The sequence below is a fragment of the Aythya marila genome (assembly GCF_965140915.1).
Source record: "Aythya marila genome assembly, chromosome: 2".
Lineage (NCBI taxonomy): Eukaryota > Metazoa > Chordata > Aves > Anseriformes > Anatidae > Aythya > Aythya marila.
Window position 1 is genome coordinate 31,080,574 of NC_139043.1, and position 17,350 is coordinate 31,097,923.

Consider the following 17,350-nt stretch of genomic DNA (forward strand, 5'->3'; position numbering starts at 1 on the left):
TATTCACTCTCTATTCATTTCATCCAGTTGACTTAAATGAGTCTCTTGTAAAAAAGAAAAACCAAAACCCCCTAACATTTCTTGGCTATTAATAAATAGAATTTTTTTATTGTTTGAACAGATGATTAACTACATTTATAAGCTAAAAACAAAACTTTTACCACTTTATATTTATGTACTTTGGAAAAGAAAGTACTCAGAAACACTGCCAACCTTATAAACCATAAATCCACATAACAGCACTTTGATTCCAAAATAAAATATCCACTTTGTCTGTTATTAAATAGTAAAAATATTCCAACATAACCATATTGTATGATAGTTATAACTCATATTCAGAATTTATTTGATGTAGAGTTACTGACTGTAGGGGTTTTCTGGTCTGCAGAATAAGACTGGAAATGCATACAGGGACAGAGTTAAAGTTGTGTTTGGAACATGCAATGTGATATTTCACAAATGTGCATTTATTTAAGAAACTGTGAGGGTATCTGAATATTTATTGACATTCCCCTAACGATTCATTTCCTTGCTTCAATCTGTTTAGGATTTTTTTTTCCAGCTGGAACTTCAGATACACGCATTTCAATTTACATATGTACTAGTTCAATCTAAGTATAGCTGAAAAAACACATACTCCCCTTTCTCAAAAAAGACCTCTGTAGGTATTACCATTGCCTTTTACTGCATCACTCCAAAAGCATAAGACAGCCATGTTCCATTATTTGCATTCTGTTTTTACTCATGAATAGGACTGTGATGCTAGCCCCAATCAGATAGAAAACCTGAAAACATGATTTAAAGACAGCGGTAAACCTAGGGAACGTCCATACAGCTGCCTTTTTACCAGGAAAGGCGAGAGGCCAGGGCATGTGCTGGTGCACTGGCGTGCCCTCACCCTTGCTGCTCTATTGTATGCTGGCTCCCTGGCATAGTTTTGGCTCCTGCCAGCTAACATGTTCCCAGACAATGGCTGGGCATGGTTCAGGGGACAGCACAGGCCAGGGACTGCTCCCAGGAGACAGTCTGAATGAGGCCACCCTCTTTTGGGAAAAAGAGAACTTAGCCATATGCACATGAGACATGCTGTGTCTTTTAGCCTTAGGACGCGAGAACCATCCCTGGCCTGTTTTACTTGCCATTACAGATGTAGCCTGAGCATCACTGTGAAGTGACAGTTGTGCCTTTCTCTCTCTACTCAAACACATGAAAAATACATAGACCTACAAACAAATATACCCCCCAGAACGCGGCACAGACACCACATAGCTACCACAAAAACACAGTCGGTTAAAAAAAAATAAAAAATAAAAAATCAATTGCTCTATGGAAACCTTTCCCTCTAAACCACTTCAGCATGACAAAGTGAAAGACATGGAGATGAACCACACTGCAAGATAGCACTCGTGCTGTATCTCAGATTCCTGCCATCCCATGGAAAAAGCTGGGAACCAGCAGGAGGATGGCTTGATGAAGCATGCCCACTTCTCTCTTTTGCAGGGTGAGCCTGTGTGTACACCAGGCATGCCACAGGGTATGAGTGGAAGAGAAAATGGCTGCAAGAGTCTGTGTTCTGGCAAGCACATTGCAAAACACTGCATTGGCAGGACAAGAGAAGCTGCTATTAATTTAAAACTCCACTGGATGCTGCAAGTTATGCTAAGGCTAAACCAGGTGTGTCCAAAACTCACCTCATGCCACAGGCTGACTGTGTTTTACATGCAGAGAAACTGAGTAGAGAATCTCTCCTCAAAAACCTCAACATTTGAAAATTTCTTCATTCATTCATCTAAAATATGATCTGGGAAGATTAATGGTCTTTAACTATTAGAAATCAACAATATAAAATGGTTTGGTGTTTATTCAAACCTTACCATAGATTCATGAAGGAGCATTTTTTTCCACTCAAGATATGTAGTGGCATGCATCTACATATTAAAGCAATTTCCATTTGTGTAACACTACAAATTAATCTCCTTTCTTCTTAGAATGTTTTCACATCAGATTTTTAATCCATGTGCCAAAGGATCTATTGATAAGTCATATCTCATACATAATATCAATGCAACAATTTACCTCAATAAGAAGACAGCTATGCAGATCATTCTAAAAGATAAGAAAGATATTTCTCTGAATATTTTTAGCTTTCCTTTCAAGAAATACATGAATAAGGTAGCATTTGAGTTCAGATAGGTAGCTGGGTTCAGTATCACTGCAGCAGGTTCACAACTCAACCTTTGTATACACAGCCTTGCTTCTTTTCTGAACTAAGAAAATGCAATCAATTCCTCATCAGTGGATAGGAACAAAAATAATTTAGAGATTTAGATGCTCTGGATGTAAATGGAAAATTAAGAAGAGATGTGAGTAGCACTGGAAAAAACAAGTCATGGCTGTGTTAATGGAGTCTCGTTAATTATGCACCTATTAGTATAAACTCTGATATATCTGAGTTAGTTCCTGCAGTTAAACAGCTGTATATCCATACTACAGTCTACCCAAATGCAGGGAAATTGTGCATAAGTATGGGAGACTGTACTGAATCTCTCACTCTCTCCTGCACTATTCATCAATCATGACTCATATCATATAATCATAGAATTGTTAAAGTTGGAAAAGACCTCCAAGATCATCTGGTCCAACCTTCACCCTACCACCACTATTACCCACTAAACCATGTCCCAAAGCACCAGGTCCAACCTTTCCTTGAACACCCCAGGGACAGTGACTCCACCACCTCCCTGGGCAACCCATCCCAATGCCTGACTGCTCTTTCTGAGAAGAAATGTTTCCTAATTTCCAACCTGAATCTCCCTTGGTACACCTTGAGGCCATTCCCTCTAGTCCTATAACTAGTTACCTGTGAGAAGAGGCCAACACCCAGCTCTCCACACTTTCCCTTTCAGGCAGTTGTAGAGAGCAATAAGGTCTCCCCTGAGCCTTCTCTTCTCCAGGCTGAACAACCCCAGTTCCCTCAGCTGCTCCTCACAGGACTTGTGTTCCAGGCCCTTCACCTTGATGTTCTTCTTGTACTGAGGGGCCCAAAGCTGAACACAGTACTTGAGGTGTGGCCTCACCAGAGTAGAGTACAGGGGGACGATCACCTCCCTGGTCCTGCTGGCCACACTATTCTTGATACAAGCCAGGATGCTGTTGGCCTTCTTGTCCACCTGGGCACACTGCTGGCTCATGTTCAGCCAAGCATCAATCAGCACCCCTAGATTCTTTTCCTCTGCACAACTTTCCAGCCACTCTGCCCCAAGACTGTAGCACTGCATTGGGTTGTTGTAGCCAAAGTGCAGGATCTTTATATTTTATCACAAGAAAATTTAAAGCCATCAATGCATAAAATGACAGTATAGATACACTGAGAATAGATGAGTATTTTACATTTTCTGGAGTCTGTAAAGATTACGTCCCCATGCCATTGCATATATTTTTTAACCAAAGATTCAGATTTAAAACTGAAGGTAAATGTCATTCTTTTGTTTAAAACAAAGAAACAGGCAAAAACCACAACACAAACAAACAAAACAAAACAAATAGGATTTGTTGCTTTCTCTAGTATGAATAGAATGGACAGTATTCTCCTAAATTGGAAGTTTTGAAACAGCTCAAGTTTTTATGTTCTGCAACATGTAGGTTACCAGGGTTCAGTTCCCTTCTTTGTGTGAGGTGATTAATAGTCTGCTGCCCTATGCCCCACAGTTTGGGGATCAAGATTAAATTCCTGTGGAGAGAGACCCAATCTACATGGACAGAGTGTATCACAAGAGAGGGATGACAATATTCCAGCCTAGAGGCCACCCCAGGTGCCTAGGGAGCAAGTGAGAGCTGACTGCTAACCTTTGGTCCAAAGCCTGGCTGGTTTTTTATTCTTTTGATGTAAAGGAGATGGGCAGTCTATGGAGCAGACACAGCCAATGCATCTGTCATTTGCAGACCTAGGCATTGTATTTCCTTTTTCTTGTTGTCTCCAAGGGCTTTTTTTTTTTTTTTCCCGTAAGAAAAAATGTTAGCATGATCATGCTAAATAATCAATATAAAAATCTGGGCCAAAAAAAAATCTCTGAAAAAGTTGTCATAAAGAGCACTTTCAGAATATTCAGTCATTGCAGCTTATGCAAAAGTTTTAATTCAGTGCTTACCACTGTCTGATCTAAGCTCTTGAAAATGGTGAGTATGCCAGCAGTGACAGCACAAGCATCTGTCAACCATCTTCCCTCTAACTTGTTCAAGAAAGCCACCTATTGCTTGAGCTAGCAGCCAATTCTGCCACCTGCATGTGACTGGTCTAGAAATAAGCCATCTAGAAGATGTGGTAGTCTGCAAACTTGGAAGTATATTACGTGTTTGAGGTTTCTTAGAGGTGGTCTCTTAATACGGTATGATACCAAATAAGACTATAATATGAAATGTATTAATGTTAATGAATGTTGCTGTTCTACCTAACAGGTCCTATGAGATAGCACTCTGGTAACCTTGTAAAACACACCATAAGAGTTTTTAGCAGGATGGAATAATCGCTTCTTACTATCAACATAGGAAAAATGAAATGCTCCTGAGGCACAGAACGCCAGCTTTCTCTGAGAATCACCACTGAAAACTGCTAAAAAACTGAGATTAGGCTGAAGTCGACTGAAGCCGTGGCCAAGTCTTTCCTCTGGTTTCAGTAAACTCTGGATCAATCCAATGGCACTGACAAATTAATGTGGGAGTGGGATTTAAGTCTTCCTCCACACAGCAGCAGCACATAATAGTGTTTCCCTCTGTGTGTATGCATGGTGGATCTTCTGCTGCCTATTGCACTGCAAGAGTCTATAAATACCTTGATGGACTGTGGTGATCAGTTTTGCAAGCAGCCAGGAATACACAGCAGACCCACCACACACACGCATAAAGGAAAACGGGTAAAGCAGTGCTGGCCTCCTGCAAAACATAACACCCAGTCATGCAAATCACTTGCAGACTGTTGTAGTGCACCAGGCACCAACCAAGAATGGAGTAACTCTGGATCATGTATGAATGCATTTCACACAGGGGAGTAGTAGCAGAGCAAAATCCATATAGCAGACTTTAAGCCATTTTTCTCCTACTACTTATAAGCTGAAAAATATAGCACCTTGAAGCTCAGTGCCACTTGATGACTAGCCCTAGGTAAATTACAGGAAGCCAGCAGTATGTAGGAAGGCAAAAACACTGTAGAGAAGACCAAGAGAAGTGATCAGGGAACAAGCTAGGAGAAAGTGGAAATGAAGAAACAGCAGAGGTGAAAGCGAGGGTCACACAGAATTCCTCAGAGAGTTTTTCCAATAAGTTGAGCAATGCTTCTAGTTTGTTCATTCAGTAGTCCACATTAAAATATTTTTCCCTTTCTTCCAACTTACTTAATGCAATTCAGTGGAAAGATCTTCCTTTCCTATGTATTTTTGAATGCACAAAAAGATATAATTTTACTTGAGTTAAACTATGAAAATGTTCCAGGCTACCACACTATCCATCAGACATTTTCTCATGGATGATTCAGTTTCACAATCATCATCCTTTACCTTTTCCTCAACATTTATACTGCCACTAAGAGAAAAGAAACAGATATCAATACAGTAATAAAAAGTACCTTACAATATTACAGTGACATCCAGATGAATTCTGATTTCAGACAAGTCACACTTGTATAGGAACGAAGGTCAGAGACAACTGCTTCTTGTCTTTGACCTCCTTTTAGGAAGGTCAAAACCTTCCTAAAACCTGTAAATCCTTCCTAAACTTGTAAGTTTCATACGAACACTGTGTAGCAGTTCCCTCAAATTAAGTACCCAACTATCTCAATCTTCAAAATATAAAAAGATGTGCCATTGCTAAAGATCAGGAGAGATTACTATCATTGCCAGAGGCTCTATCTGATAGGAAAATTGTGTCATACACTGCAAGTAAAAAAAATCTTCAAAGACCTGGTAGCACATTTCTACTCAGTGAGATCTGAGGTCATCAGTGTAATCATAAAATTATAAGTAGGTAAGAATCACATATCCAAATGTGTCTCTTTACTGTTAGAGCACAATTTATCCTTCTTACTTCTGATCTGACAAAAACCACCTAATGGGGAGAGAGAAGGCAATAGAATGCTTCTTCAAAGAAATTTTCAGTAAGAGCAAAAAGTACATATCTTATATTAAACTTAACAATATATATTTCAAAATTATAGGTTTTTCCTTTCTGTTCCATATAATATTGAAAACATAGATTAGTTGTTACATGTTTCAAGAAGAAAAACGAACACAGTAGTTTGCAAACCTCTAAGTTGCTAATACGCGGAACAATGCATGAAATGCCTTAGCTACCACAGATTATAGAATTCTGCATACATATATGTTGGAGAGATTTTGCATAATTTGTGACATAATTTTGATATACAATTCATGACTGTGGTTTATAGTGATATAAAGAAAAACTGGGAGACTGAATTACTGTGACTGTAACAAAACAGGAAGGTCTTCAGTAAGAAGGAGCAATGCATTTGAATCTACCCGGGAATGCTGAAAACCAGTGCAGAGGAAATGTGAGCATTTTTTTTACATTATCTCAGTGTAAGGCACACTTTTCTTCCCTCCTCTAGGTGCTAACTTCATGCAGAAAATTATGCATAATAGATATCCGGCCCTCCAAAAAAAGCAGAGGCATGTTTGCATCCATTTCAATATAAGTGTTCTGTTCAGTCCTTAAAATCTTCATTATACAACTCCTACAGACTGTGAATAATCTGAAATACATGCACACGGATGCAGTAACTAATTGATTGGAAACATTCCTCTTGATTACAAATAATTTATTTGAGATGGTTCAGAAGAAAAACTCTATAGTCTGTTAAAAAAACAAAATTAAAACTTCTCCTTTGGGGAAAGAAATAAATAAAAACCAAGAAATTCTGAGGGACAAACTATGTGTACACATGTGCTGTTCTATTGTTCACATCCCAGTCTTGTGGCTTCCAAACTTTTCGGATGATAACATCAGTGCAGTGGGGTAAAGGCCACATTCCATTTCTTGGTTACAGAAATACAAACCAAAGTAACTACAGTATTACCAGCCCAGTCGCTTTGCAGCTACGGAGACTGAAATTCAACTTCAAACTCTACATTTTGCTATGCATGATCTAATATGTAATTGCTTTCAAACTGATCTCTGAAACCTTCAAAAGAAGCTTTAAAGTAACTTAAATGTCAGTGTTTTGGATAGTGAGACACGGTGAGAAGGAGTGGCTGTCCAGCAGCTCATTGTTAAGGATTTGATAGCAGATTTCCCTAATCTGATGTTCTTCATTGAATATAGCAAGTTGCTTGCAAATGTCTCTTTAGTTGCATCACCTCATCATTTTGTGAGAGTCTGACTACAGAATAAAACTTAAATACTTATCTTTAAGTTACACACTTGAAATTTGAAAACATTCTTGAATTATGTTAGCACGTAACATTGAATATCCTTCCTATATATTTCATTACTCAAATTCTACTTCTATGACAACATTTAGGTGACCATTAGATGCAGTTTATGTCCCATCTCTGACTTCTCTTCTGGGCTACTGCTGAGGTACTACATTCTAGGGATATGAACCGAATCCCTATCTGGAAATAACAATAATTTCTAAAATATGTTACCTGTTCCAAACTCTCCATTCTTCCATTCTCTAGTTCTTTGTCTGTTCTCCTTAATTCATGGCCTAAAGCCAGACAAAATAGAGCATTTGCCTGTGTCAAAATTTTCAGTTAAGCAATGTAGAAAGCACATAAATTTTGAAAAATTAATCCTAAAGATGGTACTTGAAGTCTGGTGTGAGCAGAGGCAATGTGATCAGGAAGCAGCAGCAAACAACCACTGTTGAATTCAACAGATGGGTCAGAGAAGAATTATAAAAGCACACTGGAAAAACACTGTGGCAAAAGTGCTCCTGCATGCTGGAGGAATGGAGAGCCCAGGATGTGGGCCCAGTGCCTCGTCGTGGAATAATGAATGATAACAAAGGATGGGCAAGGTTTATGGGCATAGCGCAACACTTAAAGATAAAACTGGTGTCCTCAAGCCAGCTAACTTGCTAGCAGTCTGACTGTAACAGCACAAAATGCCAACATGGACTAATCACGTACACTTTCTCACTTTTCTCAGGTGCTTTTTGTAGCCCATAGACAGCCCAAGACACAATGGCTGTTCTGAGTCTGGGCCCCTACCTGACCATGCCTCCACAGCTTGAACAGCATGGAGGAGTCTGATTAAATGGTGCTGCATGAAATGGTCACATAGCTGGAGGGGTGAATACCAAATTTCCAGAAGAAACCTTCTTTTGAGTATAAACCCAGCAACGGGAAGGCAGAAGAGGGCTCATAACTTGCCTTGTAGCTAAAACAAAACAAACAGACAAAGCAGTTAGTGCCATTCCTTAGGGCTCACTAGGAAATGTATATACCTCCCAGTTTTAAGGAGACAGATGTGCTTACTTTTAGATTCTTATTTTCTTTTAAGCTACAAGAGTTCAGCTACACCACAAAGACAGATCTCACAGATGTTGTCTTATATAAAAATCAGGGTTTGCCAAGACAGGCTTCTTTCTGTCTGCCAGTTAATAACAGCACAATCCATGTAACACAATAGCCTGTCTATATAGAAACAAAGGCACTCAAAATGAAAATATATCCAAGTGATAAAACTCTTGTGAAATATCAAAAACTTGTTTCTGTGCTTTAGGAAAAAAAAAAAAAAAAAAAAAAAAGGCTATTTTAAAACTAGTCCCTCATTTCAGTATCTCTTGCTGAAAGAAATAAAGGAACACAACCAGTTTTGCTTTGGCAGATGGATTAATCGTACTCCGTAATTAAGATGTTTTATTAGAAATAAAACAGATGAAATATTCTGTTAGCTATGAACACATCTCTTTTTATGAGATTAGCACTCAGGTATGTTGTATCTTGAGTTGCATAACAGAAGTCTATGTTCCACCACTTTTAAGACTTTCAAATAAATGGTTACCAAAGCTTCCTTTCAAAACATCCCGAAACCATCCTGTGTATACTTGCAACTTCAGGTATGTCTGTGACTGACTGCAAAGATAAGTTCAGTTCTCCCTTATATTCTGTCATAATAGATATTTGATTAACAGACTATTTATTAAAGTCTCTAAGGTCATGACTAAACACAATGTGTAAGAGTTCACCGCATCACTTACTCCACACTTTATAATTTGGATCATGCAAAGCTAACTGAAATCAAAGGGTTGAGAAAAAGTGATCAGTGTTATCTCCATGGCAATGGGTATTAGGCATTCTCATAAAAATAAATAAATAAATAAATCCATTCTTCAAGACAGAAAGGGAAAAGAGGCAAAATCAGTGTCTTGTAGACTGCTTGCATGTGGTGATGTTAATATTTTTCAGCTTTCCTTAGCAGATAAATATTCAGCTAGATACAACTATTGCCAATATCTGGAAGTGATGCAAGAATCACCATGCTGGACACTAAGAAAATATCTGTATAATTCACTTGCAGGATCTCTAAAGCATTTTTAAAATGTCAACTGGTAATAACATTTAAAACAGTCACAGGAATAGTTTAGAGGGCTTAACAAATTTGTTGGATTATTTTCTAAATATAACCATCAAAAATGAAAGTAAGCAGAACACTAGTTTTCACCCTGGTAGTAGTTCTGACAGAAGTTAATAATTATAGATCCTGGATATTTGTTGGATTCTCTTGATATTCATATCTACAGAGGAAATAACCCTTATGAAGTGGTAGAGTTGTGAAGTGGTGAGAACACTGGACATCACAGATACCCTCCATAACATGATCCTCAACAAACACTGTGTGAGCTCAGCTCTTGTAGGCTGTAGAATTGCAATGCTAGAACTTTGTTTGGTTAAAAAGAAAAGGAATGGAGCTCTGTTTAAGCCTTGTCCAGATATAAAACTCATTTAGCTGCTCAAATAAGTTAGGTGTTAGCTAAGAACAAGTCTCCTGGTGCTTCATTTAGAAAGCACAACTTCTACTTTTTCTCTTTTACACACTTTTTTTTTCCTCCCAGCTTCAGTATTCACTTCCAATTTCACAGCTGCATTTTTAACTGCATGTATCTTTTTACATGGGCAATGATTTCACATTGTTCATCTCCTCAGCCTGTATTGATTAGATGAATGTGTGGTTTGGCTTTTTATGGCCATGCTTTAAAAGTTTCCTCTGGACAAAAGAAGCAATCTCAAACTCCATTTCCACTAATTCCTCTCTTGACTCAACATCTCTTTTGTCTTCAACAAACTATTCCCTTGTGCCTACTCTCGGCCTCAGCTTTTATCCTGTATGCTCTAGTTCCATAAATCTGCTGTCTATTCAGTACACACAGCTATGTCTGCAGCAGTATGTTTGTGCCACAGCCTCATCTCTTAACACTCCTCATGTCCCCAGTCACAATGTCTCCTTCACATTAACTATGGAGATTAACTTTCTATTATTTTCTTGAAGTTTACCCTTTAGGAACTTCTGCGTTAACTTTTGCTACTAAGTACCCTTTCACAGGCTCAAATGGGGTTTCAGTCAAACAAATCTAACAGAACTACAAGTTGCTTCAAGGTCCATTAACAAAACACAAGCTCTCTTTTACTTGGACTGTCTATGGACTAACTCCAGTGCAATGATGGGACTTAAAAATCCTCATTCTCTGTTCCTGCTTTTTGATTAATTCCCACCGGTTTCCACATATCCTTTCCTTTAACCAAATCTGACACTAGCAGGAAGGATTTCCTGATTTTTTTTACCCTAATCTTCATCAGAAAAATATTCTTGTCGGCACGCCTCAGTTATTTTCCTTTTCTTATAATCTTGATGCTGCACCATGTATTTTTACATAAACTACAATGGAAACGTGTATTAGAAAAAAATCTTTCTGTTTTCCAATCTCCTTAATGTTTTGAAATAATTTTCAAGCCTTTGCTCTCCTTACCAATATACTGGACAATACAAAGGACTAGTTCATTTTTTCCGAAGAATTCAAAACCTGTCTTTTCAAAATACATGTTTTTTTTTATGAAGATACATGTTTTTATTTTTTTATGAAGAATCATTAGGTCTAAAGCCAGAAGTGAAATCTTTCATGGTAATGCTTATACAACATACCAAGAGTATTATTCTGAATGACACTAGCACATTTGATGTCTTTTTCTTTTTTTCCAAATATTTTCAATACAATTTATTGGTTTCTGTTAGTAGGATGCAAATTTCAAGTGTCAATTTTAAGTTTTGCATCTTTGTTCATGCTCGATCTAATAGCCTTATGAACATACACTAGAATTAATTTGTTCAACCAAACTTAAAAGAACAAATGCAGTTACATAAGATGGTTAAAAGACTGGTTTCCATTAATGTAACACAAATATCAATTAGGAGCAATATTAATAATTTTGTAGTAGCATTTAAAATGATTAATCAGGGAGGTTTTTCTCTCTAAAATTTGATCCAGTTATTGGAAACAAAATATTTTAAAATGCAGAGCATAATATAAAATGTAATTAGGCCAAAACCTTCCTTCCAAAAACATTTCTAGACTCACTCTGTGTAAAAAGCTCTGTATAAGAATCTTTGCTTCTTCACCTATTTCCTTATTGAGGAAATGTATGTGGCAACCAGAATGATTGTGTAATTCACATTCTGCAATCAGCAAACACCAGGAGCTATAAAGCCAAATCAGTCAATAGAAGAAATCCTTCAATGTGCTTAACTGATAATTTTCTGAGAAAGCTGCCACAGACCATACAATTTTCTAAGTCCTAGTGTTGACCACAGTGATGTTACTTTCTAGTGTGACTTTAGTATGTGTTTAAAGGAGCCAATACTGTATTTACACAATAGATAATACATAAACTTTAATAGGTTATGACAGGCATTGTATTTCAAGACAATTATAATTTGCCTCTAGTAGGCATGAGACTAAATACCTATTGAGTTTTACCACACAAGAAGTACTGTTTTGGACTAAAATGCCTGGATTATATTACTGATATAAAATTGAAAATAAATTTAGAAATAAAAGAAAAAAGGCTACATTATTTCTTTGTGAATGATCTCATTGCACACTAGCTCCAGAACACTAATTTTATCAGGAACCCTAAAGCTATTTATAATGGCAATTGCTATCAGTTTGCTTTCAATTTCTTAACCTATGAGACAAACAAAAATATTGTTCAGATAAAAACTAGAACAGATTGTCATAAATGTTGCAATGCAAAAGTACTGCATGATTGTGAGGTTCTGCCAGCACCCACTGTTTAGAGATCATACACTAATAATATCTGACTCGTTAATTTACAATCTGAAAACAACATTTCAAAAAGTTCAAAATTACAAAACAGTGCTAATTCCTGACCAAACAGTCAAAATTCAAGAAGTATATTCACACGGATTCATTACAAAGCTAGTGTGTGAATCCTTGTATCTGAGTAAGACTTTACTGGGTCGTACAAATAGCATACATAGCAGTACAAACTGCTATGTATGTTGCAATTGTAGTTAAGGTTTGTTACTTGTGAAATATTCTAAAATTTATTTTGGAAACAGTTCCTTCTTTTGCAAGAAATGTATAAACATAAAAAGCATCAGAAGTCACCAAAACAGTGGTGAAAAAAGCTATGGCTGTGATTCCCACCCTATGTAGAGACACACATCCAAAATTCAGCAAAAATTTTAAGTCAATCAACCTTACTGTAGGTAGATGTATACTCTGTAAAGTCACACAAATGAGGGTTGTAGTCATGTACTTCAGGTGCAATAACTGAGGATGGCTTCTGGCAAATGCATTGCAAGACTCTGACAGTATACCATAAACATCAGCTATCTTGGAAATGTATAAATACTTCTGATATGAGTTCCTCATTTGTCACAAACATGTCCATACTGTACTTAAGCTAGGAATCTAAATCTATTACTGGCTTTATCTTTATAGAGAGCGTTATTGATCAGTATCTGTACTTCAAAAATATTTTGAACTGGTCTTGATAAAACATGTAAAATGCACACCTTTGTTCCTACTATAAGAATTGCTTATGCATCTTTGAATGTTAGTTCATCAAATGGGAGACATCAGCATGAATGATGTTTACTGAAAATACATTTTGTTCACTACTGGTGCTAATTGTCTACTGGTCTCTCAAAGCTTAACTTTCTTTTAAAAATTCTGCTTTGCAACTGTGGCTTGAGACATCACATTAAAAGTAATGAATGAAAAACAGAAGGTAGGACTGTACTGCGCAGTTTAAATGGTTGAACTGTATAATCCAATTACATAAATAAAAGTAGGAATCGGATTCCAAAGGCAACGTAAAAAGTGAGAAATCTGGCCTGTACCCCAGTCAGAGGTACTCTTTCATATTTTATTTAACCTGAAAGGAGTTGAAAGTAGCAATGAACTACAGCTTCCTGGGGTACATGTATTGAATGGCAGCAGAATTTACTGATAAGGATAATATATCCAACCATGTGTATGTGTTCATACTTAAATAGGTTAATAGATTAATTTATTCATAGTAAGAATAACATCAACTTTTGAATACAGGACCAAAACTATTTCATATGGATTTTCTTGCTAATATTTTTTCCCATGTCCAAAAACATACCTTTGTGATAGTATTTGGGGGGAGAAGGTATACAACTGCACTTTTACTGATAAAGGACTACCACAGTAAATTGATACAAACTCAGAGATTATCCCTAACAAATCCTATGGAATAATTTGATTTGACATATTCAGGAAAATGATTTTAAATATATAAATATATAAATATATAAATAATATAAATATATAAATATATAAAATATATATTTTTAAATATCTTTCTGCATACTATAAGGGATCCCCAGAGTCTAGTGTGATGAAAGTGTTACAATGCTACAAAACCTTTGTTTAAAATAACAATATCAAAATAAAGAAATAGCAAGAGATTGTTATAATACTAATTTTGCATGCTTTACTTATTCAGGTACAGGCAAAGCATGAAGAGCCAGATGAACCTGAAGACAACACTTTTTTACAAAGCTGAAAAAAAAATACTACTTTAGTGGATTTCTGAATTAGTCTGTTTTTTAGTATACAAAAATTCCGTCTACATATTAGATGATTTTACAAAGGCTGTGTCACATTAATTTCTTTTCATTCTCTGAAACAATCATTTTTTAGTTTGCTCTTATTTTTAATGTTTTTTGTTTAGTTTTGTCTCATTTTCCAAAAAACTCTACTAGCTGCATAGACTATTCTAGTTGCGTAAGTGAAACACCTAATTCATCAAAGTATTGAATTAATAAAATTAATAAATTGAATTAATAAAACTTGAGCTAATATTCCTGAAACTACTTAAGGAGTTAACAGCTTAATAATGTTTAAGAGTGACTGGCACTAGACATGGAAAATACGGATATTTGCAGATATAAATAACTAAAAGTTTTTTGCCATTTTTGCTTGCCTTATAACAATCTGGTTCTCTAAACTATAAAAGCCTTACTGCTTTTAGGTTTGAATGTTTTCTGAACAATGCCTCAGGATTTTATTAGCATTTAAATGCTTTTCTCCCATTATTAAGACAAAGTGGAATTTCAAGGAAGTGGTAGCATACCTTTAATTCCACTTCCCCTGCAGCACATAAGTTGCTTCACTTCCATAAAGAACACAAATTCTTACCATTTACATAGAGCTCACTGGCATCTGGCATGTCAGATAAGCAATGTCACAAAGACTCATTGCAAGAGAAAGAAAAAGAAAAGACACCTAAGAACCAATAAAATTCATTAACATTTCATTTTTGCTTCATTCTAGTTTACAATTGTGCATTTCCAATCTGTGCCAGCTGGCAACAATTCCTTTGGAACAGGAACGGCAAAGGAGTAGTCAGGGAGGACAAGGATTTGTCCTCTCTTTGCTACTAAGTTAGGAAGAAGCAAATAGATTGCAAAAATGAGATTTCAGGTAATTCCCAGCTTCTAAGAAAATCACAGTTTGAGCAGAAATTAATGGGTGATTTTGATTCTCTTTTCATGTCCTGGCTCAATCATGTAAGACAGAGCAGAGCATAAAATGCTACTGGCTGGTATATTTTTGACATTTTGGCTCTGTGGCTGAGTTTCAACCATTTGCAATGAGGGTTTGGCAAGTAACCAACCTTATATCTGAATAAATGGTAAGGTATGAGAGGAAAACAGAGCAATCAGCACACAAGCCTTCTGGCTGTCAACCGTGTTCTGTTAGTATCCAGTTGCTCATTTCTTCAGCTTCCAGCAATTCCTTTTCTGAAGTTTATTTGTCTCTGTTCTAACACAGATGGCTTTTTTGATGGCTAATTGAATTAAGTACTTTTAAATAAAGGCTAATTTCTATCTAATCGTATTATGAAAGATGAAATGCATCCTCAGTTTTTCTATCACAACAAGCTGTATACAGAGAAATGCACATCCTGTTATGGATTAAATATAGACAACCAGATTGACACAATCCACAGGAAATTAAGAACTGCAAAACCAGACAATGAGAGAACAGCTCATGAAGTAGATACTAAAATTCACTCTTAAATCAGATGGCAGGTTTCAAAAACATATGAGATTTGGACGTAGATTTGTAGAAGGGCTTGATGACTTTCAGTCAATGATGGACAAGAAAACAGTGCTCCAGTCCAGAAGCATAACTTTCAAAATCTAAAGACACCCACAAGTGATGCACACTTTTGACACCATGCTCCTCAGATACTCTGTTTAGGCACCAAACTGCTAAAACTCAGAATATCTAGGCCTAAAACTTGCTAAATCTTTATACATTTTCTCTAAGTTGTCTGGCTTACTCTACCAAACACTACATGTAAAACAATGGATAACTAAATCAAGAAGTCTGTTTCTCCTTCACTCCCTTCAGATCGAAGCCTACAACTTGGCTGTCTATTATAGTTGGATGCACAAATGAAGTGATCATAATATAGAAAGGAATGTTTGTTTGTTTGTTTTTCATACTCCATAAAACATTTTCTATTTGTTGCAGAAGCTCATTTATCTGAGAAAAATTCTTCTGTGGGAGAGAAGGATTTTAAAAAATCTGTTCTGAAGAAGAACATAACTTGATTTGATATATAAGCAGCAAAACGCTAAACCAAGTCCTATGGACTTTTATTTTTCATAAAAACAGCACCTAACCTGAAATTACTTGAATAGTCACTAAAGACAATGCATATCAAAAACATTGTTGCATTAAAAAACTGTATGCAATTCTGTATTGGTTATCTCCCAGGCAGAGAAAATTACGATATACCTTGATAGATTTAAATTGTTATAAATGATATCTAAAAAATGTTTTTTTTGATTTTACTTCTGACAATTATAATCGCTTCTCACATAAAGAAGTCTATCTTTCTTGTATCTCCCTACACATGCTTCTTGTCTTGCAGGTGTGTTTTCAATTTACTTTCACTTACTGTCTTTACTTACTTACTTTTACTTAGGGCAAAAGTGTTACAAGTAAGTAATACTTTCTTAAAGACCTATGATGTCTTCAATTTTCTCTAATATGCTCAAATGATGGGATGAAAACCTGCACTTCTCTCTTTCACCATACCAAAGAGTTTCTTCTGGGTTTTCACTCTATAGCTTTGATTGTCAAATTTATTTTAAAAGCACCTTTTGAAAATAACTCTCTATCCTAGCCATTCCTATGATTAACTTAGCACACAGGGGGGCTTGCTTGTCAGTGCTGCCATTTAGAGGCAGCAGGACAAGGTAGACAATAGGGCTGAGAGGAATCTCATCAAGTTCACCGGGGGAATTGCAAAGTCCTGCCCCTAGGGAGGGACAACCACATAAAACAGCACAAGCTGCAGGCTGGTTTGAAAGCAGATTTGCAGAGAAGGACCTTGCAAGTTGAACAGGAGTCAATATGTCCTCACAGCAAAGAAGGAGCTACATGGGCTACACTGGGTAGAGCATCTCCATCAGGTCAAGGATCATGAATCATCCCTGCTGCTCAGCACCAGAGAGGCCACATCTGGAGCACTGTGTTCAGTTCTGGGCTCACCAGTACAAGATAGACACAAATTTACTGGAATGAATACAGCCTAAGGATACAGAGATCAAAGGATACAAAGATTAAGGGACTGGAGCATGTTACATAGGAGGAGAGACTGGGAATGCTGGGACTCTTCAGCTCGGAGAAAAAAAAAGCTCAAAGTGATCTAAGTGTGGAAATATCTGATGGATGGGAATGAAGATGGAGGAGTCAGACTCTTCTCAGTAGTGACCACTGAAAGGATAAGAGACAAGGGGCTCAAATTTAAAAAACAAAACAAGCTAA

The 17,350-nt window shown here is 36.7% G+C and overlaps 1 protein-coding gene across 4 annotated transcripts in view; it reads right to left on the reverse strand.

Moving 5' to 3' along the window:
* CRPPA (CDP-L-ribitol pyrophosphorylase A) overlaps nt 1-17,350 on the reverse strand; it is a 127,285-nt gene that overhangs the window by 7,252 nt on the left and 102,683 nt on the right. Inside the window, exon 10 of one of the 4 annotated variants that reach the window (XM_082752187.1) lies at nt 8,304-8,391. The exons of the other annotated variants lie outside the window; for them this stretch is intronic. Within the exon in view, the coding sequence (XP_082608313.1) occupies nt 8,374-8,391 (18 nt within the window). The 3' untranslated portion in view covers nt 8,304-8,373. Of the gene's footprint in view, nt 1-8,303; nt 8,392-17,350 lie in introns of those variants that run through there. 4 annotated transcript variants of the gene reach the window in all.